The sequence below is a fragment of the Erythrolamprus reginae genome, chromosome 2 (genome assembly GCF_031021105.1).
Source record: "Erythrolamprus reginae isolate rEryReg1 chromosome 2, rEryReg1.hap1, whole genome shotgun sequence".
Taxonomy (NCBI): Eukaryota; Metazoa; Chordata; class Lepidosauria; order Squamata; family Dipsadidae; genus Erythrolamprus; species Erythrolamprus reginae.
The window spans coordinates 48,174,421-48,200,551 of NC_091951.1; the positions used below are offsets into that span (position 1 = coordinate 48,174,421).

General features: G+C 40.0%; 1 protein-coding gene across 2 annotated transcripts; it reads left to right on the forward strand.

Moving 5' to 3' along the window:
• The first annotated feature begins 1,505 nt into the window (after positions 1-1,505).
• Positions 1,506-25,867, forward strand: KCTD6 (potassium channel tetramerization domain containing 6). Of its 2 annotated transcripts, none has more exons than XM_070735721.1 (3): positions 1,506-1,865; positions 20,878-20,985; positions 23,733-25,867. In XM_070735721.1, exons 2-3 carry the CDS (start codon positions 20,959-20,961, stop codon positions 24,417-24,419), a joined length of 714 nt encoding a protein of 237 aa, XP_070591822.1. In that variant the 5' UTR covers positions 1,506-1,865; positions 20,878-20,958; the 3' UTR covers positions 24,420-25,867. The 2 variants fall into 2 exon arrangements, with proteins under 2 accessions (XP_070591822.1, XP_070591823.1); XM_070735722.1 differs by lacking the exon at positions 1,506-1,865 and adding an exon at positions 2,171-2,338.
• The last annotated feature ends 264 nt before the right edge of the window (positions 25,868-26,131 follow it).

The following is a 26,131-nucleotide window of genomic DNA, read 5'->3' on the forward strand; positions in this document are numbered from 1 at the left end:
TATTATTTATTAATTAAATTTATAGTCCCTCGTTTACTCCGGCTAGCACGCCAAACATAAACCAGGAGCAATCAAAACAATTAAAACAGAACCATTAAAAACGATTACAGTAGAACAAGTTAAAACATAACATCCTAGTTACCGGTATATATTTTGTTTTTATTCCTTGGTTGCCTAGCCCTAGAGACATATCTGATATGGGTGATGGCTACATTAATCGATCAAATAAATAAGTCTACACTGTGTGCACAATTAATAGGCAAGTATCATCATTTTAAAGCATATTTTCCACCACCAAACTGTTTAAACTTGAATGCTTAGTGTATATCAGGTGATGTGTATTTGTGTACTGAGGAAGGGTGTGACCTAGGGAGTTTTACACTGTATGTTTTGGCTTGTCACATTTTGGGGAATCACACATAAAATATTAATGTTTGCATAGCAATTTGTATTAATTTGTATTTACAAGAAACTTCTATATTCTATTCAGCATTTTATAGCACCAATGGAAAATAGATGGAAAAATCTACAGCAGGGAGAAAAATGAGTCACAAATGAAGGCGAACCAGGATTCTGATCCTACAAAAATAAAAGGGGGTTGGGTTGATAATAGTTTAATGGGGAAAAAACCCCACAGGAATACCTTGTCTTCTGGAAAGCTGAAAATAAATTAACTGGTAGGAAGTGCTTAAGTGGCCAAAGAAACAGAAACAGAAACTTGAGATTTCTAATAGTAAGGCATGTTTTCCATAAACTAAACAGGATTTTAAAAATCAGTCGAAGTTCTACCCTCTCTTTGAAGAAACCCACTACCTGTTCTGCTATATGGGCAATCTTATGTAAATAAGTGATCACTTTCAGAAATCGTAGAGTTGCATGAAATTTAAGTGACGGCTTCGCGCTTGGATTCTTCAACAGTCTTAAATTATCCTGCAGCGCCTCGCCATGCGTGAAACAATGCTGTGAACCACCATGTGTAAATAATCCAATGCGGTTGCTATAAAAGCTACGCGAGAGGGGCGGGTATAAATCAGAACAACCAGAGGTCGGAAAAATATCATATATAAAACACGAAGGAGTATCTTGTGCAATTAATAGGAAAGTGAACATAAGAACCAGGGAGCACAATCTGAGGTTAGTTGGGGGAAAGATCAGAAGCAACGTGAGAAAATATTATTTTACTGAAAGTGTAGTGGATGCTTGGAACAAACTTCCAGCAGAGGTGGTTGGTAAATCCACAGCAACTGAATTTAAACATGCCTGGGATAAACATATATCCATCCTAAGATAAATACAGGAAATAGTATGGCAGACTAGATGGACCATGAGGTCTTTTTCTGCCCTCAATCTTCTATGTTTCTAAGTAGATTTTTCCCATTGGCCGCAGGCGGCTCTGCGGCCATTTACTCTGAAATAAAACCCGTTTTCTATGTAACAGATTTTCATCCAGCCTTTTGAGTAAACACGCTCAGCGTGGAAATGCGCTCCAGCTGTTCGTTACTGGTGGGGAATGGGGAGAGAGACTGACTGCCTCAATCATTCTCTCTCAACAAAGGCCTTGCAAGACGCGGGGCGCGCAACGCATCAGCAGCCTGGCCTCTGGGGGGATCCACTACCCAGTTTCGCCAACCAGGTTTCTCCCCGCTCCTCCTTTCCCTCCTCACTCAGGCCGGAGCCAGCAGGCTCCGAGAGGCGAGGAGGTGGAGGAGAGGAGAAGGCGGCGTTAGGGAGGAGCCAGACACGCAGGCGGACTCAGGCTCGGTTGTGCTCGGACCCGCCGGCCTCTTCTGCGTCCGAGCAGCGGCGGAGAGAGCGAGCGAGAGAAGAGCGCGGGAAGAGAACGGATGGAGCTTGCGTAAAGCCGGGTGCGTAAAGCCAGCGGGGCTTAAAGATGGCGCGGGGGGCCCGGAGCGGTGCCTTAGCGCGGGAATGGGGTGGGCGCTTTAAGGGAACGGGCAAGAGAGAGCGCCCTGCGCTCTTGGAAGGCGGGTGTAGTTGGGATGTGCAGCTCGAGCGCTGAGGGCTCCGTTTTGGAGACGAAGGGAAACGGAACGTCGGAGGTCTTGGCGGGGAGGGCGAGGGGGAACTGGAAGTGTTGAGGGGATGAGCGGCGTCCCTGAGGAGAGGGAGGCGGGCTGGATGGCTCTTTCTTTTGCGGGGGGCTAACTTGGAGCGTGGGAATGCGGACGGCGTATGAAAGAGCGAACGGGGAGTTCTGTAACCTCTGCTGCTGCCTGCTAATTCCCCACCGCCTTTCGCCCTCCTTTCCCCATGGTGTAAATCGCCTGTCGGGGGGAACTCCCTCCCCCATTGAGGAACGTGTGAACCCGTCATGGCGGTATGTGACTTTCGTACTTGTCGCCAAAGCCGGGCTCCTCAACTTGCTTTTCAAGAAATAAAAGTGCTTGAGCAAGCGCGGTTGGAAAGAAGGGAAGCCATCCGACGGGTGCCCTCCAGATGCGGCGGGGGGGGGGGCTTCGCATCGCAGCCATCTGCCGCGGCGAGGAAAAGTCAGCAATGTACCTATACTGCTCAAAAATAAATAAATAAAGGGAACACTCAAATAGCACATCCTAGCTCTGAATGGATGAAATATTCTCATTGAATATTTCATTTGCACAACTATTCCATTTTCACAACAGCATGAGAAATGGATTGTCAGTGTTGCTTCCTAAGTGGACAATTTGATTTCACAGAAGTTTGATTTACTTGGAGTTATATTCTGTTGTTTAAGTGTCCCCTTTTATTATTATTTTTGAGCAGTGTAGTTTAGTACCTACTACTGTACCTAGTACCCTTTGGGGACTAGGTAGGGCTGGCAGAGTATACTGTAGGTCTATAAAGTTGAAACTTTAAAAATGATAATCAAGGAGGGCGTTTAGGGGAAAAAAGTGGGTTGTTTGCCTGAAATAATAGGGTTGCCTGGAGGTTTGGGAGCTGGTAAGGTGAGGTGGAAGGAAAGGACGCATCCGCAAGGAGTTAGAATCTGCAGTGTACATCTCAAGAATATATAAGCAGGGGAAAATGTGCAGAAGAAAAGTGCAGGTTTTTTTTCTTTGCAGATCCAACTAAACGGGCTTCCTCTATTAACAGTCTTTGTTTTATTTTTAAAATTTTTATAGTCACAAGGTAGCGGAGCATCATTACATTAAGTAGTTTTGAAGATGAAATAATAGGGATTTTTAATTTGTTGCTTGTCGGTTGTGGTTTCAGGTCAGAATATTTATTGCACTGCAGAAAATCCATTTTAACATTCAAGTGCAGCAGTCTTCATTTACATTTCACTTTCTCTTCTCCACGGACTGTACAATCCTGAAAGCATATACTAACCTAAACTGGGCTTTTTTGTGATACAGGATTTCAGTAGACTAATGCAGTCAAGTTAATTTTAAAAAACCATCTAGCTTAAGTCTTATTTCTTTCAATGGAATAAAGCCTAAAGCTGACTAGATCTAGCCTGGTTGCTTTGTACATCAAAATAGAGGATCGTGTTGTGCAGTAAGTACTGATAGGAGAAGAATCCTGATGCTTGGATCAGAAAATTGAGATGGCAGCTCCTGTTGTGATGATATATTTAATAGTAATTAAATAAGCACCAAGCTTGATGATTGACCTGAGTCAACAGGTTTTGTTTATCTTAATCTGCCTAATGAAAGTTCAAAGTTCCCAGCAAGAGGATCAGTAGATGTTGAAAATTGATGGATAAATTTGGAACTTTCATAGGTGTTGGATGACCAGAGTTCCGAATCGTTAAACTAATTTCAGTAATTCTATCTAGAATGCAGCAGCTTGACATAAATTGCATATTTGAATGGTCTAGTAGTTTTCATATCATTCTCATATTTTTGACTTGGAAGCTTTAGTCCATTTATGACTGTTGTATGGCATTTGAAAGAGTAATAAATTTATTATTGTAATTTATTTGTTATGAAATGCCCAATAAATTGATAATCAGTAGTCATACAAGTTTATGTGACATTAGAGGAATGATAAATGATAAACAGAAGGAAGTGAAATGTGGAAATTATCAATATTGATAATTCACTAAAGTGTTTTTTAGGTGTGATACAGATATTCTCACATTGATGGCTGTTTATTTCAGAGTTTATGCATGTATTATTACCTCCCCAACAGCCATGTATATACATGTTCCTTATTCAGCATATTCTATGTCTCCATTGTGCAAATTGTGTAGAAATGTATGTCAGAAAAATAACAGCTATGCCCCTCAAATTGTTTGAATTTAAAGTACCGGTACATATAGTGAGGCTAAAATTGGAAGATTTCCCTGAGGCTCACGCATGACTAATTTAGAATTTTAAAACAAGTTCTGATGCCTGGTCTTAGTGCTGTGTTTAAAAGATTTTGTGGGTTTGTGAGATTCCATAAGTGATTTATGCATATTCTACCTACTCAGGACTACGCTTTGGTATAGTATTGCTAATGCAGAAGTAGTAATGCATCCCCAAATACAGTGTTGAATAGCTATTAGCGATAGAAATTCTGCAGTTTTCAGTTCTCTCTCTTGGTTTTCCTTTCCTCTTTTCAAAAACCAATCCTACAGATATTGATCAGCTAATACCGCCCTGGTATTAATCAGCCGTCTTGAGTCTTCGGAGAGGGGTGGCAAACAAATCTAATTAATAAATTAACCTAGTTTATTAACCTAATAAATTAACCTAATTTATTAACCTAGTTAATACAGTAGATGGGTTGCTTGAAAATCTGTGATGGATAGCATAAATCTACAAAAGATTTTTCAAGATAAAGTAAGGAGGAACTGTTGTGTACACAAATAATTACATTGAGTATATCTAATTATTTTAAATGTACATGATCAAAAATAAAATTAAGGTTTTGTTTTGGTCTTCCTTGCTCTGCCAATAATTTGGAGTGGTTTTGGTTTTTGGTTTTTGTTTACCTTCTGGGTGGCAGTGTACTAAGCTAAGGAAAACACACGCACGCACAAAAGCCGGATCTCTGATATATCTAGAGTTGCTGATTTTCTGCTAATGATGATAGATAGTGGTGGGTATATCTGGAGGAACACTAATATTCCTAATATTTAGGAAATTAAATGTATCCATCCAGTTTCATTCCTTGCACCTATCGAAAAACAGTTGTGTTACCTCAAGCCATGAATCTCTGTTTTTCTACAGGGGTTTTATTAATTTAAAGCATTGCTGTACTGCTTGTTAGCCAGAAAAAAATTATTGGTGATGCTATATGCTAAGGAAAACTTCACAGTAGGAATATTGAAGAAAATTGACAGTATGCAATTTATTTATTACACTTACATGCTGCCCTTTTCACTCTGCAAAGTGACTCTGGGTAACGTACAATTTAAATCAAATATTTCATGCTTAATTTTAAGGAACCCAAAACTTAGTGTAACCACAAATGTATTCTAAAAGACAATTGAAATAAACAGCAGTTAAAGGTAGGATGCCCTTGAAAAGAAAAACTGCTGGGAAAAGAGGTTTTAAAGACCAAGATATTAAAAGGAAATTGGAAACAATTCTACTGCGATGAAATAATAATAATAATAATAATAATAATAATAATAATAATAATGGAGAAGAAGCCAATGTAGTTACACGGAAAGCTTAGTGAAAACATAAATCTATAAGAACAAATATAGGAAATGGAAAGAGGTTTAGGTCACACAGAATCATACAGACTAGAACTGTGAAGTTGGTATCAAGACAAATAATAATGTGAACTGAGGTTAGGGAAGGAGACTAATAGGGCTTATTTTGAAATGTTCACATTAAAAATAATTCATATATTGGCAATATACTGGCAAAAAAGGAAAGTGAACACAAGAACAAGGGGACATAATCTGAAGTTAGTTGGGGGAAAGATCAAAAGCAACATGAGAAAATATTATTTTATTGAAAGAGTAGTAGATCCTTGGAACAAACTTCCAGCAGACGTGGTAGATAAATCCACAGTAACTGAATTTAAACATGCCTGGGATAAACATATATCCATCCTAAGATAAAATACAGAAACTAGTATAAGGGCAGACTAGATGGACCAGGAGGTCTTTTTCTGCCGTCAGACTTCTATGTTTCTATGTTTCTATACTGATACAACTGATTGCAATTACACAGTAAGTACAACAAAAATGGTACAAGTTAGTGACAAAAAGGCAGAGCTAGATAGCTGTTATTTTGGTTTAGTTTCTTTTCTAACAAAAAGTATGCATCAGAAAATCTGAAGAGCTGGATGAAAAGGAAGATTTGATGCTTTGAAAAGGATAGCATGGCCTGGTTTGCTCTGAATGAATTGAATCTGCAACTGACGTGAATAAAATCAAACAGACAAATTCCAAGTTTGATTATTTCATTTGGAAGGTATCCGGAGGGGTAAATAAATTGTATTAGTGAAAAAGATGTGTGACTAAGAGTTGATTGTGAACTGAACATGAAGAATGATAGGGTTATTAAAAAAAGGCAAAAATAATTTTCGCATTATCTTCTGCTTTGATTAAATATCTACCAGTATTTCAAATATTGCTTCTTATAAGAAGAATTTAGAGCAGGCAGCCAGAAACCAAGACCAAGAAAGATGAAACGTTTGGTATGTTGGTATGTTCCTGAATGCTTATTTGTACCCTATGACAATCATTGAGTGTTGTACTTCATGATTCTTGACAGATGTATCTTTTATGTACACTGAGAGCATGGAGGAAATACGACTTTAGTAACCGAGTAGTTGATGCATGGAACTCACTACCAGACTTTGTAGTATCATCACCTAACCCCCAAAACTTTACCCTTAGATTATCCATTGTTGACCTCTCCCGATTCTTAAGAGGTCAGTAAGGGGCGTGCATAAGTGCACCAGAGTGCCTTCCGTCCCCTGTCCTATTGTTTCTCTGTTACTAGTATCATGTATATAAATATTATATCTTTGTATACCACCAAAATAAAACAAATAAAATAAAAAATATGCAGCAATGACAAATTCCTTAGGTGTCCAATCACACTTGGCCAATAAAGAATTCTATTCTGTTCTATTCTATCCTTTCCTATCCTATCCACATTTAACGAGAAAAGCTGATCATGTATATTTCAACCTGCATGCTTCAGAAACAACATGGAGTGGGGAGAAAGATCAAGGTCTGATTTTTTTCCCCCCTGGAATAGTGGATTTAAGCTACAGGAAAGCAGAATTTAACTGAACTTGTTAGATGCAATTTTCCAACAGCAGTGAGACTTTCATTGGATGAGTTCAGGGAGAAGCTAAACAACCATCCACCTGGAATGCCAGCACTGAACAGGAGGCTGGCGGCAATGTAAATAATCCCTTCCAACTCCCTGACTTTAGAGAGACTGACTCAACTTTGTTGTGTCTGGGGAAGAAACACCTTGAAGGGATTCCTACAGCCAAATGCTATCTAGATCAATCAGTGATCCTGTGTGGTTGAATGTTAGCTGAGCATGAACCTCAGTTTTTGGAAAATAGGTCAGAAGAAAGGGTTAAGGATTAAAGTAATGAACTGGCCAGTGGAAATCAGAGAAGCTGTATTTCTTCAAGACTATGAACAAGCTGTTTTTGTTATTCTAAGTCTTGTTTATACATGTATGTCCTACAGTAACCCTTCATTTCCTGTCCTTTCATCTTCTTGTACTCACTCTATCCTTACATTATACAGGTACTTTCTGCATTAGATAAATGGTGGGTGTTTTTGCTACCCATTTGAGCTTCATAGATGGAAGGCATGTCAACAAAATTTTGCTATTTCATATCCTTCATGGCCCCAGTGGATTTAAAGATACAGTGGTACCTCGTGATACGAACATCTTGAGATACGAACCCGGGGTTCGGAAATTTTTTGCCTCTTGTTACGAACTTTTTCTGGCTTACGAACCCACCGCAAATCACAAAATGGCGCTCCGCTGGGCGTTGCTGCCCGGCTGTCACCTTTTAAAACAGCTGGGGGGCTTCTCGGCGTTCTCCCGAACCCGAACTTTTCGGGTTCGGGAGGCCACTGAGAAGCGCCGCCACCCCGGCTGTCACCTTCTGAAACAGCCGGGGGGCTTCTCGGTGTTCTCCCAAACGCCGAACCCGGAAGTTCGGCAAAAGTTCGGGTTCGGGTTCCGGAGGCCGCCGAGAAGCACCCGGCTGTTTCAGAAGGTTAAAGTGCCTTTCGTAAACTCCTTAAAACCCACCTCTGTCATCAAGCATGGGGAAATTGATTCCCCTGGGCCGTTTCCATTTTATGTATGGTTTGTATGAGATGTATGGTTGCTTTTTATATTAAGGGTTTTAAATTGTTTTAATCATTGGATTTGTAATGTTTCGTGTTGTGAGCCACTCCGAGTGTTCGGAGAGGGGCGGCATACAAATCTAATAAATAATAATAATAATAATAATAATAATAATAATAATAATAATAATAAATCATGTGACCATGGGGATGCTGCAATGGTGATAAGTGTGAAAAATGGTCATAAGTCACTTTTTTCAGTGCCGTTATAACTTTGAACAATCACTAAACACACTTGTTAAGGGGGAGGCTACCTGGATACCTGTACAATACTACCTGTATTGTAACTTAAGGTTTTGGCGGTATACCTTTGGTGGTGGACCACTGTTGCTGATAGAATAATGTCTTTCATTGTTCTTGTTGATTTATCAGCAAGCATAACAATACTGCCAAGTTCTAGGATCCGTCAGGTAGTGAATCTCTATGGTTTTGCTAGTTCGCATTCTTTGCCTAAAATCAGCAAGACCTGGATAATCCAAGAGAAGGGGATCAAGGAGTAATCTGTGATTGACTTATCCCATTTACGATCTAGTTCTAGTAGATGAAAAATGCCTTATGCCTATTCAAAGTCATCAGAATACCTCCCCTGTACTACCGGTATTATTATATATTGTACTAACTTTGATTCCTCCTTGCTTCAAGAAGCTCTTTAAAAATACTTCTCCACCTCCTCTTATATTTTTCCTCTTTTCTTCCTTCCTTGTGCCAAATTTTGTTTTGTAAGGGAAGAAATTCAACAGAAATAGCACTGTAGTTCTCCTTGAAGCTAGGACACATGCTCCATCTGTTAAATATATAAAACATTTCAGTGCCAGAGGCAGGAAGCTTGATATAATGGGATGTAATTGTCAGTCTGGGAACAGCTTGAGGGCCTGGCAGCACTGAGTTGTGTAATGAAAGTTTCATCTTCTTCTTAGGTAAATTCTTTTAAAACAGACCTTTTGAAATTTTGGGTTTTGTCAAGACTAAAAAGTATCCAGGTTTCAGAAAGTCAAAATGTTTTCAGTGTCCTAGATGTGTAGAAAACTTGCCCATTGGTAGTAAAATGGGAAGAACCTTGTGCATAGTTTGGCAACCCGTATTCCATTTCAGGGATCTCTGGCTAAAAGGAATTTGGGTAAAAATTATGGAAAACGAATTGCTAATAAATCAGAAGTCTGAATTTACACTGTGTGATAAACCATTGCTTCATGGTGTTGCCTGACCCAGAAATCATCTTACAAACATGATGGCCACAGAATACTTGAAATAAAAAAAACACTTTATTTATTTATCTATTTATTTATTTTTGATTTGATTTGATTTGTATGAGGACTCGGGGCGGCTCACAACAACATAAACAGCGTACAAATCCAATTTTAAAATACAATTTAAAACCCTTATAATAAAATAAAATAATCACACAACCAATCAAACCATACACCAGCCTTGACAATTGGGGTGTGTGTTAGTTTCCCCATGCCTGGCAGCAAAGATGAGTTTTTAATAACTTATGAAAGGCGCGGAGGGTGGGGGCAGTCCTAATCTTTGGGGGAGTTGGTTCCAGAGGGCCGGGGCCGCCACAGAGAAGGCTCTCCCAACTCTGTGGGACCTAATCGGTGTCTTAGCAATGTGAAAATACAGACGTAGTAATTCTTGCTTATTTCCTTTAAGGACATTTCACTGGTCCTTTACAAGTAATGGAAGAAACATTCTTATTTGTTTGGCCCTATACTTGGAGGTACAAATTCATCTTTAACCTTAACCACATATCCATTTAACTTCTTTCTTTTTAATTTTTTTTTATTTTTTTCACCAACTTCACCTAAAAATCCATACGTATACCATAAATCATATCAAAACATATTATACATTATTATCCAATATATCATAAGCAAAAATCCTTAATTTTACACCTTTTGTATTTATGTTGCCTGTTTTCCCTCAATATTTCATATTACTCCCCTCCCTCTTTCTTACTTCCCTCTCCTCCTCTCCTCTCCCCTTCCATTCTATTTCATCTTTCTCCCTCTTGTCCCTTCCCTGAGTATATCTAATCATAATCCATTTTACAGTAAACAGACAAGTAACTCAAATCCCTAATATCATTCCATCTTAAATACTACTGTTAAACTTTTATTTTTCATATATATATATAAATATATGTGTATGTGTGTATATATAATATAATATATTATATTCTTCTAGGTATATTTACTATTATTCTAATACTGCCTCCTTGCCTCCTCTTTTTGTTACCTGTCTATCACTTTTAATTTTCAATTTTCTCCCAATTAATTGCTATACCCTATCTTCCATCCATATTCATTGTCTCTTGTATCTCCTTCCTTATTTATCCTTCAAATCTATCCTTTTTATATTTTTAATTTTCAACCTTATTCCTCCCTTTATATCTTTACTCATTTTACTTCTATCATTTCTAAATGCCCTAAATTTCTGATATGTTTTACCTTTTCAGAACTCCCTTTCACCTTTATTACTCAATTTCTTATTTAAGTCATCCTCAATATTTAAACAAAATCAAACCTTGCCCCTACACATCCATCCCTTGGTTGGTTAAATTACCAATTTCCCAATATACAAAAAACCCCTAATATCTAAAATACCTTCAACATAATGTCAACTTTATAAATTATATAATCTTATATTAATAACCTTTTAAAAATAATAGTTATAGAAATCTCATATCATTCCAACAATTTCAATAATTATCAAAATACTTTTCAACATTAAATCACATTTATAAATTATACAGATCTTATATAAAAACCTTTTAACATAATTATTCAACTTTTATAACCTTCCAACAATTCACCTACTATTGTCTAATCTATTTCCATCATCAAAATTTAAAACATTTTAATATAATAATTATGCATATTATAACAACAATTACATTTACCATAATATAGCTTGCATTATCAATATTCATAAATATATCATCATAAATCACTCCCCCCAAAAAGCCTTATACCATAATTAGTTATACACAAGTAATGCCATTAATACAAATAAAGCTCTTAACATATATCTTGTCACCCCTCTCCCATTCCATTAACCTCCCCACTTCATCCATTGTCCTTTGGTTTCTCAGAAACTCCAGTCCTTGTGAGTTTTCCCCTTTCTTCCCCTTCTCTTATCTGGATCCTAAATACTGTATGTCATATTCCTCTTGTTGTTGTTATTGTTATTAATCAGAACCATTGTTACTTTTATGGAATCAGACTTGGCAAGATTTGGGAAACAGCTGATGTCAAATAAATATGCATTTTTGTATTCTCAGGTACCTCGTACAAACAATTTGCTTTGTGTTGTTTTGTTCATATTAGCTTGTCCTATAAGTACTATTCTGGGGACTGATTCTGCCTTTTTTCACATTTTCATTTTAAGATGGTTATAATCTATGTATAATTTATAAACCTTTCAATAATTCTTTATTGAAAGCTGCAGGGGAAAAAAATCGAGGTGCAACAATGCCCTCCCAAATGAAGCTATATTATTTCCAGTTTAAAATTGTTGATCAGAATCGGCATCCCTACTGTGTGTTTTCTTGTACAAGATACACTACTTGGTGCTTATTTAGCTTTACGCTACATTTTAAAACCTAGGTATTTGCATAGTCCTGGAAATTTACTTTAATCAATAAGGCTGGATGTGTGTGTTTTGTGTGGGGCTGAGCAAATGCGTCCATGTGTAAAAGGGTTATGAAGTGCTCGTCTGAACCAATTGCTTTAATAAATTATGCATTCTGATGCCGCACAACAGCATTGTGATCAAAAACTATCTCTACTCTGCCATGGGGGAGACAGGAAGATGTAAATCTTTTTTTACTTCCCCTCAAATTGCTGTTTATTCATCAATTTAAGGCCTTCAGGGAGATTAAAGTTAATGGAGATTGGCCAGTGAATTTAAATTGGTTGGTCTATGTCAGTGTTTCCCAACCTTTTTTGAGCCGCGGCACATTATTCATATTTTCAAAATCCTGGGGAACACTGAAAGGGGGCGGGGGGCGGGGGGCGGGCTAAAGAAAAGTTTGGACAAAAAAACCCTCTCTCTTCCTCCCTTTCGCTCTATTTCCCCCTCTTTCTCTCTTTTCCTTCCTTCCCTTCTTTCTCTCTCCATCCCTCTTTCTTTCTTCCTCTCTTTTTTGCTCTCTTTCTCTCTCCCTCCTTCCCTTCCTCTATGTCTTTCTCTCTCCCTTTCTCTCTCTCTCTCTGTCTCTCTTGCTATCTCTTTCTTGCTTTTTTCTCTCTCGCTCTCTCTCTCTTTCACTGTCTTGCTATATGTCTCTTTCTTTCTCTTTGCCTCTCTTGCTATCTCTCTTTCTTTCTCTCTCTTTCTCTCTCTCTGTCTCTCTTGCTATGTCTCTCTTTCTTTCTCTTTCTCTCTCTCTGTGCCTCTCTTGCTAAGTCTCTCTTTTTCTCTTGCTATGTCTCTCTTTCTTTTTCTCTCTCTCTGCCTCTCTTGCTATGTCTCTCTTTCTCTCTCTCTTTCTCTGCCTCTCTTGCTATGTCTCTCTTTCTTGCTCTGTCTCTCTTTCTCTGCCTCTCTTGCTATGTCTCTCTTTCTCTCTGCCTCTCTTATATGTCTCTCTTTCTTTCTCTCTCTCTCTCAGCTGACTGCAAGCGGGAGCCCTGACGGCGGCAGCTGGACGTGCTGCTGAACACCGTATATGCCAGGCCCTCAGCGCCAGCATGTACGACGTCCAGCAGCACGTCCAACCGCCACCGTCAGGGCTCCCGCTTGCAGTCAGCTGAGAGAGAGAGAGAGAGCGCTCCCTCTCGCCGCCGCCATCTCCCCGCGACTGCCTGCGGCCGCTGTGGCCACCCCCCCGCTCCCATCGCCAGTGCCCTCCCGCCGGGCCACAAAGGACACTTGCCGTCGACGCCAGAGAAGCCCCAGCTGGGCGGGGCGCTGCCGGTACTTCTGTCCTGGGGCTCCCGCTCGCAGTTGTCAACCGGCTCCTGCTCGATGCCGCGGTTTTCGGCGCTCTCCTGCTGGGCCCCAAAAAAGGAAGGCGGGAAAAAGGCGCGAAGAATGGAGCTCTCCTTCTTCCTGCCTTCCTTCTTTGGGGCCCAGCAGGAGAGCGCCGAAAGCCGCGGCATCGAGCAGGAGCTGGGGGACAGCTGCGAGCGGGAGCCCCATGACGGAAGTACCGGCAGCGCCCCGCCCAGCTGGAGCTTGGCGGCACACCTGGCCATGTCTCGCGGCACACTAGTGTGCCGCGGCACACCGGTTGGGAAACGCTGGTCTATGTAGACAAGGAGTGTATATGGGATGTCAGTGGCCTTGTAAGGCCATCTCGTGCCATACAATAAAACATCAGTGAAATTCTTTCATAGTTTCCAGTAGGTTTTTTTTAATGTTGCTTGTGATAACCTTTCTCATCAATATATATTAGATTACTCAGTTTTGAAAGAGAAAATGAAGATTACTAGCAACTTCTAACAAAGGCTACATTTGTTTTTCTTTATGTATTTATATAACTTAATGGATTTTCACATCGTCCATTCTTTTGTCCTGTCTTATAACACCCCCACCACCACCTATTCTTTAGAAAGTATTTTTGAAGCATAGGTTATTTGATCTTTTCCTGTACATGTTATTGATCGAGTGAACCAACCAACTAGTCAAACCTGGATGCAACTGAATTTGATTTACTTCCTTGAGAAAAAATAGCTTTTTACATGTTCAGACTTCACGAAGTTCTTTTCATATTAAAGAAAATTAAACACTGAGACGAACCTCTGAAGTTGGCCTCTGCCTAGTCAACAGATTTATTTGAAAATATATACTGTACACCGAGTCTTGTCTCTGAAAAGCAGTTAGTAGTTTATACTAAATCATAACTTGAAAGTATTCTTCCAAATTATAGCATCGTATGAAACACAAAAACCCAGCAATCAAAATAATTTGGAATATTAGAAAGAGCTCGGTTAAAATGGTAAGTTATAATTATGTTTAATCCCTTCTTATATAAATAAATGATGTTAGTTTTGGAAGATTATTCAGACCGAGTTCCCATCAGATTCAAGCATATCACTTTTTCTAAGAGAGTAAAATAGAAGAAGGGCCTACAGTGTTTCCCCGAAAATGAGACCCTGTCTTTTATTTTGTTGAACTCCGAAATAAGGTCTTGGCCTTATTTTGGGGGAGGTCTTATTATTTTGGAGCACATGGAGCAAGATGGGGCTCCTCTTACCTGATTTCCAGCTCTGCCTCCCTAACCCTAACCAGAGGAAATGGTAGGGACTGATTGCACATGTATTTAATTATTTTCAGGGAAGGCTGTTTAGAGGAGGGCTTATTTTCAGAGGAAGGCCTGTGATTCCTGAGGAAATAGACAAGGCTGTGGGAACGATGAGTTTCTCCACTTGTTTGTTGAACCCGTGCCACTTCTAGCTGGTTTCGGCCAGCAGGGAAGTGACATGAGGCTGCTTTCAGGCTTTAGTTAATGCATCCTTGAGTGAGGGGTCCTTCCCGCAACCTTTAAAGGAGGTGGTGATGAGACCCCTCCTCAAGAAGCTTTCTCTGAAACCAGCAGAATTAAAGAACTTCCATCCAGTCTCCAACCTTCCTTTTGTGGGAAAGATTGTAGAGAAAGTGGTGGCACTTCAACTCCTACAGTCATTGGATGAAACAGATTATCTGGATCCTTCTCAATCTGGCTTCAGATCTGGATATAACACAGAAATTGCTTTGGTCACACTGATGGATGATCTCTGGCAAGCCTGAGATGGCAGTCGTTCTGCTATCTTGGTGCTATTTGACCTCTCAGTGGCTTTTGATAATACTGACAATGGTATCCTTCTGGGATGACTAGGGGAACTGAAGGCATTTTCTTCCTATCTCTGTTTGTTCGCAGTCGGTGTTGGGGGGAGGACAGAGGTCAACCCCTAGACCCCTTGTTTGTGGGGTGTCTCAGGGCTCGGTCCTCTCCTATTTAATATCTACGTGAAACTACTGGGTGAAGTCATCTAACGTTTTGGGGTAAGGTATCAGCAATATGCTGATGATACCCAGTTGTATATCTCTACCCCACGTCAGTTCAGTGAAGCAGTGGGATGATGTGCCGGTGCCTGGAAGTTGTGAGGATCTGGATGGTTGTCAACAGGCTCAGACTTAACCCAGAAAAGTCAGAGTGGCTGTGGGCACTTCCTCCTAAAGACTGTATGGACTGTCCACCCTTGTCTCGGGGGTGGGTGGGGGGGAGAGAAATTGTCCCCCTCAGAATGGGTTCGCAATTTGGGTGTCTTCCTAGACCCACAGCTAAGATTAGACCAACATCTATCAGCTATGGCTAAGGGGACTTTTGCATGGTTTCATCTGGTGCACCAATTATGACCTTACTTGGATCAGGAAGCACTCCGCACAGACACTCATGCCCTTATCACCTCATGGCTAGATTATTGCAACACACTCTACATGTGGCTATTCTACCCTAAAGAGCATTTGGAGACTACAATTGGTCCAGAATGCAGCTGCATGAGTGATTGTGGGTGCACCTAGATACACTCACATCACACCAATCCTGGCTCCCTATTGATCTCCGGGCTCAATTCAAGGTGTTGGTTATTACCTTTTAAAGCGCTACATCGATCAAGGCCAGGTTATCTCTGAGACCTACCTCTACCTCAGTTCCCAGCGACCAGTAAGATTCCACAGAGCTGGTCTCCTCCGGGTCCCATCAGCTAAACAGTGTCAGCTGGTGGGAAGGGCCTTGTCTGTAGCTGCCCCGGCCCTCTGGAACCAACTACCCCCTGAGACCCACACTGCCCCCACTCTATTGACCTTCTGGAAAGCATTGAAGACATGCTTGAGGCCGTTGACCTTGCAATTTTATGAGGTCCAGCCTTGAACGATTTGTATGTATATGATTTTTAACTGTTTTTTTTCTTAATCTTTTATTATGTTTTTAAATGTATTTTTAAAAAATTCACAATATACATGATATAGTTTATGCATGGTATGTTTGTGTGTATGTCTTGCTTTTTAAATAAGGGTTTTTTAGATATTTTTAAATATTACATTTGTTGCACATTGTTTTTATTATTGCTGTGAGCCGCCCTGAGTTTACGGAGAGGGGCGGCATACAAATCTAAATAATAATAATAATAATAATAATAATAATAATAATTTTATTATTATTATTATTATTTATAGAATATTATTATTATTATTATTATTATCATCATTATTATCATTATTATCATCATTATTATTATTATTATTATTATTATTATTATTATTATTATTATTATTATATATCCTGTAGTAAGCCGCCCAGAGTCCTTCGGGAGTTGGGCGGCATAGAAATACAATAAATAAATAAATGACCTAGAACATATTTTAGACAGTATCAAAGATATGGGATGTTAAAAAAGTATCATACTGTGAGTAGACAATATCTAGAAATTATCTAGAAACCAGATCTGAAATAGGTCACCTTTTTCAGATCTGGTTTAGCTGCTCTGTATTCTTTCTTTTGTCCTTTATCCTCACACTTTTTCTGTGAAGCACATTTGGCTACATTTTTCAATATAGGAAACTTGTATTTTGGGTTATAATGAGATAAAAAAAAAAAAAAAGACGAGAGTGACCCTGCCGTTTTTAACTAAGCATTAAGCTTTCATTGATCTTTTGCTACATATTGCAGAGGAGTCTTCATATTCTATTGTGGGCGTGGGTCACCATTTGGGGTGATTTATAATAATTCCCCATTGTGAGAGGCAAAGAATGATATATATGTGAACTGCTGTTTTTGCTTATGCAATGTAATGAAAGGCAGCCCAGGAAGCCATGGCAGTACTGGAAGCCATGGTTTTCCATAATAATTACCAATTCCCAGCTTGCTGTTTATTGAAGAGCAAAACTTTTAGCTTTGGAGAAGAAAGTAACATCATCCAGAGCTGTAGATTGGGAAATTGAAAAGTATTCTGTGGGAAGATAGGAATGAACCATTTCCACGGAATAAGTATTGTTGCCAAGAAAAATATACAGACCATATTATTACCAGGAATTGCGGTCTACTTGAGAGTCTTTAGTCTTGTCCGTACAACTTAAACTTGAGTGAAAAATAAAAGTTGTAGCTATTTTTCATATCAAATTCTTCTGCTCATTTCTAAGGTAGGAATGACAGGGTTGGTACTAACATTCTTTTTCCTAGAATATTTCTTGGGATAGGAGTTTTGAAACATTGGGATTGTTTTGAAAACCGCATCTGTATTTGTTTCTAGAACTGTAACCATATGAACCTTTTCCAGTAAAAACAACTAAAATGTTTTAGACTAAAAGATATTACTATCATTGTAAAACCTTCTTGTGGACTTTGGACTGAAATCCATAAAAATGTCCTTGACGATAAATGGTTTAGTAATTTGGGTGCTGCATTTTTTTTAATCTGGATTAGAACATTGTTAAAATACATGCTGAAATAATTTGCTTTATTATTAAAAATTAGGCTGAAAATACATGCATGGTTTATGTTGAAATCTTTCTGTCCTTCCATTTTTCTTTCCTTTTATATGATTATTTTTCTATTTCATGTGGTTCTAAAGCAAAATGCTTAAAATTTTACTGCAGATAATGAACTTACAGCAATATTGTGAAGCAGTATTTAAACAGACATAATTTTAAAGCTGAATTAATTCCTTGACTATGCTACTTTGTCATTAAAATGTTATTTGCTAACAGTAACATACTACTAATAAAAAGTTAAAGGTTTCCCCTGTTCAGTCGTGGCCAAGCCTAAGGGGTTGTGGTCATTTCCATTTCTTAGCCTAGGGAAGCCAATGTTATCCAAAGACCTTTTCTGTGATCGTGTGACCAGCATGACATTATACTGAGGTGCACGGAATATTGTTACCTTCTTACTGAAGTGGAATTATTATTATTATCATTATTATTTATTAGATTTGTATGCCACCCCTCTCCGAAGACTCGGGGCGGCTCACAACAACAATAGAAACAATATAACAGTGAAACAAATCTAACATTAAAAATAAAAACATATATAAAACCCCAGCAATTAAAACCATACAACACATACATACCAAACATGAAACATAAAAGCCTGGGGGAGGTGTCTCAGTTCCCCCATGCCTGGCGATACAGGTGGGTCTTAAGTAATTTGCGAAAGACAAGGAGGGTGGGGGCCGTTCTAATCTCCGGGGGGAGTTGATTCCAGAGGGCCGGGGCCACCACAGAGAAGGATCTTCCCCCGGGGCCCGCCAAACGACATTGTTTGGTCGACGGGACCCAGAGAAGGCCAACTCTGTGGGACCTTATCGGCTGCTGGGATTCGTGCGGTAGAAGGCGATTCCGGAGGTATTCTGGTCCAATGCCATGTAGGGCTTTAAAGGTCATTACCAACACTTTGAATTGTGAATATATTTATCTACTTGCATTTGCATGCTTTTGAACTACCAGCTGGGCAGGAGCTGAGGCAAGGACGGGAGCTTATCTCATCATGCAGCATTCAGGTCTCAGATGCCAGCAGAGCTAGGAGCAGAGGAGGACGAGGAGGTTGAGGGAGAGCCTGAGACAGCTTTGGAGCCTTTGGAAGGCTCTGATAAGGAAACAGCAGCAGAGGCAGAGCCGGGGCCTTCCATCCTCCCCCAGGTGGAGAGGCAGTTGTCTTTCTCTGTTTCTGCCTCCTCAAAACCTCGGGCTTTCCGACGTAGTCGGTTCCAATTTGAGGAAAGCTGAGGGAACGCGCTGGAGTTGCCGGGCAGAAGCCATCTTAAGTGCGGCCCGCCGTTAGCCTGCGCCTGCCCCCTCAGCTCGACCGACTCTCTCACGCCTGACACAAAGGCAGGGAGAGCCTGAGGCAGCGTTGGAGCCTTTGGAAGGCTCTGATAAGGAAACAGCAGCAGAGGCAGAGTCGGGACCTTCCATCCACCCCCAGGTGGAGAAGCAGTTGTCTTTGGGGCCTGAGCTGATTGAGAGGGAGGAACAAATGGGGCCCATCCCAGATGCTTGTATATGTAGAGAGGAAAGGAGAGGAGAGCAAAGGAAAGCAATAAGCCGGCTCAGGGAAAAGCAGACATAGCTACTAGCCAGCCCCTTCCTGTCTGGAAAATAAATAGGAGAGGTTTGAGAGTAGCCGGTTGTCAAACACAAATGTTCGTTTTTTTAAAGTATACAGCTAGCAATTCGGATTCCCTGGCCAAAATCAGGTTTATTGGGAATAATTATGAGGGTCACCCAGAAAGTAATGCACCACATTTTTTTTCTTCAACAATTATTTATTGAACGCAATGAAACTTACACACAAGAAAGAATGATGTTTCTTCTACACTCCCTATTTGTCCACATAATCTCCATCCCCTTCGATGGCCTTCCTCCAGCGAGACACAAGGGCGTGTAGGCCCTGTCGGTACCATTCCTTGTTCTGGTCGCGGAGCCATTTCTGCACTGTGCACTGTCTTCTAATGGCCTCACCCCCTGTGCCCAGCAACTAACTGAACTTCTGATGACTGCAGATTCTCCATAAATTGTACACAAATGTTTGTGAATGTTCCCAACAATTTCTTTCTCTGCAGTGAGAAATTAAATGATGGCACACTGCTTGTAATGTACATCACTTACAAACGCCATTTCGAAACACTGCTGCAGCTACGCTGTCTGTCTGAAGAAACACAAAAGAACAGGGGTGTCAAACTTGATTTCATTGAGGGCTGCATCAGGGTTGTGTTTGACCTTGGGGGCCAGGGTGGGCATAGCCAAGATAGGCATCAATATCATGTCAGGGGTGCCGTCGGTGGCCCGAGCGCTCTGCAAGCAAAAATGGGCTACCAAGATCCGTTTTCTTCTGAGACAGCCTCTTGCAACCCTCTGCCAATGAAAATGGAGCTCGGGAGGGCCGCTATCTATTTCGAGTGGAGGAGTGAAGGGCTCTTCTGGTGAAGTATCTTTGGACATTTTCAAGGGTGTTAATGTCTGAGATGCGATATGGGTTCGAAACAGATGAGCTGCATTCGAGGATGGGTCTGGCAAAAGTTTTGTAAGCTCTGGTAAGTAGTGTGAGATTGCCAGAGCAGAAACTACGTAGGATTAGGTTTACAACTCTTGAAGTTGCTGTTTCCAGATTTCCACCGCCAAAATTTAAGCATCCCACGAGTCGCATCCAGCCCCGGGCCTTGAGATTGACACCCCTGGTTTAGAAGATGCTAATAATTACCGTAAATAAAATGATGTTTTTCTCATTAACACAAAGAAACATTTATACCTTTGATTTGGGAAAGTAAGGGGAGATCCTAATATCTGTTTGGCAGGGTTAACTAGCTGTTCAAAGTCAGATGCTTTTGATCAGATAAAATTGGTGTTTTTAAAGTGAAATCCTTTGAGAGAAACTGCAGTTCATTATTTAAGGCAGGCTGCATAACCAGCCAGTGTTCAAATTTCCTGGGAGGCTGTATATAAGATTCAGAATAGTCAGGATACAGCAAGGATTCTATCATTTTTGATTTAATTTGTGTTTCTTTGTAGCTAGCATCCAAGATAGAGACTTTTTATTTTTTTAAATTTTTATTGTAAGTGCTCATAATGTGCAATGCTTTCTGTCTTTTCCCCAACTCCCAACATCCTTCCCCAAACAGGATAAGAATAAGTGGTGAATTCTGCATCTTTTCAAAAACACCAGGTAAATCCAGATTTGTGTAGATCGTGCATTGGAACAGATGGATAATGGAGACTGGGGATATATAGTAAGTATTTCTTTTGTTCAATAACATACATTTTTCAGAACATTAAAAAAATGCTTATTATACAAAGTGGTGCTGTTTTCACAGATAGTTATCTTAATCCCAAAGCTACACTTAAAAATTTAAAAGATGTCAGAGACCTACAGCAAAAGTTAATTTGCTCAGCTAATTAGAAGGAGAATTCAGAGACCATGTTTATGTTTATTGGAAAGGCCTTTTTATGCATTAGATGAACTCAGATTAATATGAGCTGGTTAATCTGAGAGCACTCAGACTCCACTCAGTTTATATATAAAAAAATCTAGTCTCTCCCCTATGAGTGCTCTTCCTCAGTTTTGAATCCTCTCATCAGAGGCTTCGGAGTGCAGGCGTTTAGTACAGGATTTTTGTTGTTCCTAACTCTGGGTTGCCAAACATTTGAGAGCCAGTGTGTTATAGTGGTTAAGTCAGCAGGCTAGAAAGCCAGGAGACATACAAACATAGAAGACTGACAGCAGAAAAAGACCTCATGGTCCATCTAGTCTGCCCTTATACTATTTCCTGTATTTTATCTTACGATGGATATATGTTTATCCCAGGCATGTTTAAATTCAGTTACTGTGGATTTACCAACCATTTCTGCTGGAAGTTTGTTCCAAGGATCTACTACTCTTTCAGTGAAATAATAGAGACCATGAGTTCTTATCCATGAAAGCCAGCTGGATGACTTTGAGCTAGTCACTGTGGGCATAACAATCACTCCCTGGGTGGTTGTTATGCAAAAAATAGGAGGAGGAAATGTTCACTGCCTTGAGTTATTTGTAAAAATAAGACAGAGTATAAATAAGCAAATGAACCTCTAATTCACAAGAAGAATTGAAATGGTGTGTGTGAGCACATGCACATATGTAAATATACCATACATAAGACAAGGAGAAGAATAATTGTGCTTAAATAGTGGAGGTGACAGAAATTAAACAATAATTAGCTGAAATGGAGGTTATTTAGAAAGAAGAAATTTCATGCAACCATTTTTTTCAGCAAGCCTGACCTTGTGATCCTATTTTCAGTTAATTTCTGCCTGCTAGAATGGCTCTTGATGGTGAAACCTCATTCAGTAAAAGCTTATATTGGAGAATTTCCCAGTATCCTTCTTGAATGTTTTAGTTAATTTAAGTGAACATCCATAGTTTCACAGCACTGTATTCCAAAAAATTCTGTGTACTTTGGATTCTGCCCTGTGTTCTTTCTGGATGATTTTTTTTCAATGAAGCAATAACAAACTACTTTCCAGTTGTGTTTTAAGTAATCATTGCTACTTCAACTATTTCCTCCAATAAACAGGGAAATGTTGCAAGTTGTTTATCTTTTCTAAAGCCCATATGTCATATTGCCTTACATGCCAGAAGCAATTTACACCTTCTCTGATGCACATTTCAGAATCACTGTTTTTCACTGTTTTTAAATAAATTATTTCAGTGAAGGCTTTTCTGTTATTTAGAATAGAATAACAATGGAAAGGACCTTGGATGTCTTCTAGCTTAGGCAGGAAACCCTATACTATTTCAGACAAATGGTTATTTGACTCTTCTGAAAACTCTATTCAAACCTGATACATTGGCCCTTCCACATTGCATTCTTTTAAACATATTATTCAATTGGGTTGTTATTGTCAATTATAAGGTATCCTTGAATTCAACCTTAAATTGTGATCTATTGGATTTGCTTAGCCTTTTAGAAATCTGAAAGAACTCAACTAGAAGGTTAAACCTGTCTCCTATTCCAGAATGTAAGAGATGGAATAATGGGTTAAAATTATAGAAAGGCAATTTCCAGGTAAATGTTTGAAAAATACTTCCTAACAATAACATTAGTTTGGTCGGATAAGAGGTTGGATATGCAGATGAATTATGGTGAGTTATTGAATACAGGTAGTCCTCAATTTATGACTACAATTGAGCACAAAATTTACATTGTTAAGTGAGTTCCATTTTACAACTTTTCCCCACATTTGCTAAGTGACTCACTGCAGTTCTTAAATTAGTAACACCATTGTTACTAATCTGGTTTTCCCATTGACTTAGTTTGTCAGAAGGGCACAATAGGGGATCATATGACCTCTAGGACGCTACAAGTGTTGCAAATGTGAGCCAGTTGTCAAGCATCCAAATGTAAATCATGTGACCATGGGGGATGCTGCAATGGTCATAAGCGGGAAAAATGGTCATACAGTGTTCCCTCGATTTTCGCGGGTTCGAACTTCGCGAAAAGTCTATACCACGGTTTTTCAAAAATATTAATTAAAAAATACTTTGCAGGTTTTTTCCCTATACCACGGTTTTTTCCACCCGATGACGTCATATGTCATCGCCAAATTTTCATCTGCCTTTAATAAATATTTTTTTAAATAAACTTTAATAAATAAACATGGTGAATAATAATCTGAATGGTTGCTAAGGGAATGGGAAATTGCAGTTTAGGGGTTTAAAGGGTTAAGGGAAGGCTTGTGATACTGTTCATAGCCAAAAATAGTGTATTTACTTCTGCATCTCTACTTTGTGGAAATTCAACTTTCGCGGGCGGTCTCGGAATGCATCCCCCGCGAAAAGCGAGGGAACACTGTAAGTCACTTTTTTCAGTGCCATTGTAATTTTGAATGGTCACTAAATGAAGTGTTGTAAATTGAGGACTGACTACCTGTATTTAAAACCCAGTAACGTGTGCTCTTATGAGCGTAAAAGTGTTCTGAAACTTACTTTTTCTTTACTAAGATGACGGAGCCAGTCACTCTGAATGTGGGTGGACACTTGTATACGACATCGCTTACCACTCTCTCAAGATACCCTGATTCAATGTTGGGGGCCATGTTCAGGGGCGATTTCCCAACTGCCAGAGACTCTCAGGGCAATTACTTCATTGACCGAGATGGGCCTCTTTTCCGGTACGTTCTCAACTTTCTACGAACCTCAGAGCTAACTCTACCTTTGGATTTTAAGGAATTCGATCTGCTTCGGAAAGAGGCAGATTTTTACCAGATCGAACCCTTAATACAGTGTCTGAATGATCCTAAACCTTTGTATCCTGTGGACACTTTTGAAGAGGTAGTAGAGTTGTCTAGTACGCGCAAGCTATCAAAGTACTCCAACCCAGTGGCAGTGATCATCACACAGCTAACCATCACAACCAAGGTCCACTCGTTGCTGGAAGGCATCTCCAACTATTTCACCAAGTGGAATAAGCATATGATGGACACCCGGGACTGCCAGGTTTCTTTCACATTTGGGCCCTGCGATTACCACCAAGAGGTCTCTCTCAGAGTCCACCTGATGGAGTACATCACAAAGCAAGGCTTCACCATCCGAAACACGAGGGTCCACCACATGAGTGAACGAGCCAATGAAAACACGGTCGAGCATAACTGGACTTTCTGCAGGCTGGCCCGGAAAACGGATGATTAATTTTCTGTTCTTTTTCATTTTCAAGCAGATGATCCAGCATCCCCAGAACAATGTACAGTCATACCTCATCTTACGAACCTAATTGGTTCCAGGGAGAGGTTCGTAAGACGAAAAGTTCGTAAGACGAAACATTGTTTCCCATAGGAAACAATGTAAAATCCATTAATCCGTGCAACGAAAAAAACCCCCCGTAAAAAAACGCCGCCGCCCGGCTGTCACCTTTTGAAACAGCCGGGGGGCTCCCCAGCGTCCTCCTGAACTCGAACGCCAAACCCAAACTTCCGGGTTCGGCCTTTGGGAGGCCTCCGAGAAGCCCCCCAGCTGTTTTAAAAGGTGACAGCCGGGCGGCGGAGCTTCCCAGCGGCTTCTCGAACGCCGAACCCGGAAGTTCGGCAAAAGTTCGGGTTCGGGAGGCCGCTGGGAAGCCCCGCTGCCCGGCTGTCACCTTTTAAAAAAGCCGGGGGGCTTCTCAAAGGCCTCCCGAACACCGAACCTGGAAGTTTGGGTTTGGCGTTCGGGTTCAGGAGGACTCTGGGAAGCCCCCCGGCTGTTTCAAACAGCGACAGCCGGGCGGTGGGGCTTCTCGGCGGCGGCGGGTTCGTAAGAAGAAACAAGTTCGTAAGAAGAGGCAAACATTTTCTGAACCCCGGGTTCGTATCTCGGGTTGTTCGTAAGACGAGGGGTTCGTATCATGAGGTACCACTGTATTAGGAATGGGTCTTGGCTTTGTCTATAACAGTATTGGAGGCTTTCTGTTTATTATTTTGCTATGAATATTTATTATTGGTTTTTAAAGACTGCAGAGTGGGCCTGTGCTCGACTCTTCTGTCTTTTGTCTTGTGAGAAACGTATGCATGTGGTTACTCTAATATTATGACTTTAAAAAAAGAAAGGATAAACAAGAGGGCATCCTTTAAAAAAAAGAGGCAGATGGTCACATTATAACATTCTTGTTTTGTTATGGTCGTTGGCCACAATATAGAATGATAAAAATCAGCCTCCGGGTTCAGACTGTGTTTACTCCGTCTCCTTATTATTACAACATCTGGGAACAAGAGTTAAAGAGTTAAGTAAGGAGTTAAAGCTGGAGAGATTCCTTCTGAGTTGTCCCCAGAAATGGCTAGGGGGCTTTTGGAGATGAAATACTACCATCATGTAATCTAACCTTGTTTTTCCTTAATCAGTGAGCAAACAGTATTATAGCAATTTAGTTACCAACAAACCTGCAGCATTTTGCAAGTTATTGCAACTGTTACTTTCTATGCATTATAAATCAAGCAACCAAATATACCTGCAGCTATGAAAGTACAATTAGAAGTATTTATATTGGATTCTGAATGCAAATCCATCCTGTGGTAGAAATCCTTATTTTTTAATGCCATGTGCAATATTATTTCCAAATGTAATGCTTTTCAACAAAACACTAATAAAACACAGTCTGGAAATTATATTTGCAAGATGTTTGTTCCTACCTATGTTCCTACTTGTTTGTTTTCTACCCTAGGATATGTAAGAATGGCAAAGGAAAGAACATTTAAAATAGGGACAGTACTTTAAATTATTGGCTGGGCTTTTCAAGGCATTTGTAAATGGAAAGTAGGCTGGACAATGCAAATGACGTTTTCTTAGAATAGGAACCAATATGCCGCACCTCCTGTTCTGCTCTCTGCCCCATCTGATAATTAAATGAGAAGTTGGCACTCTATACAAAG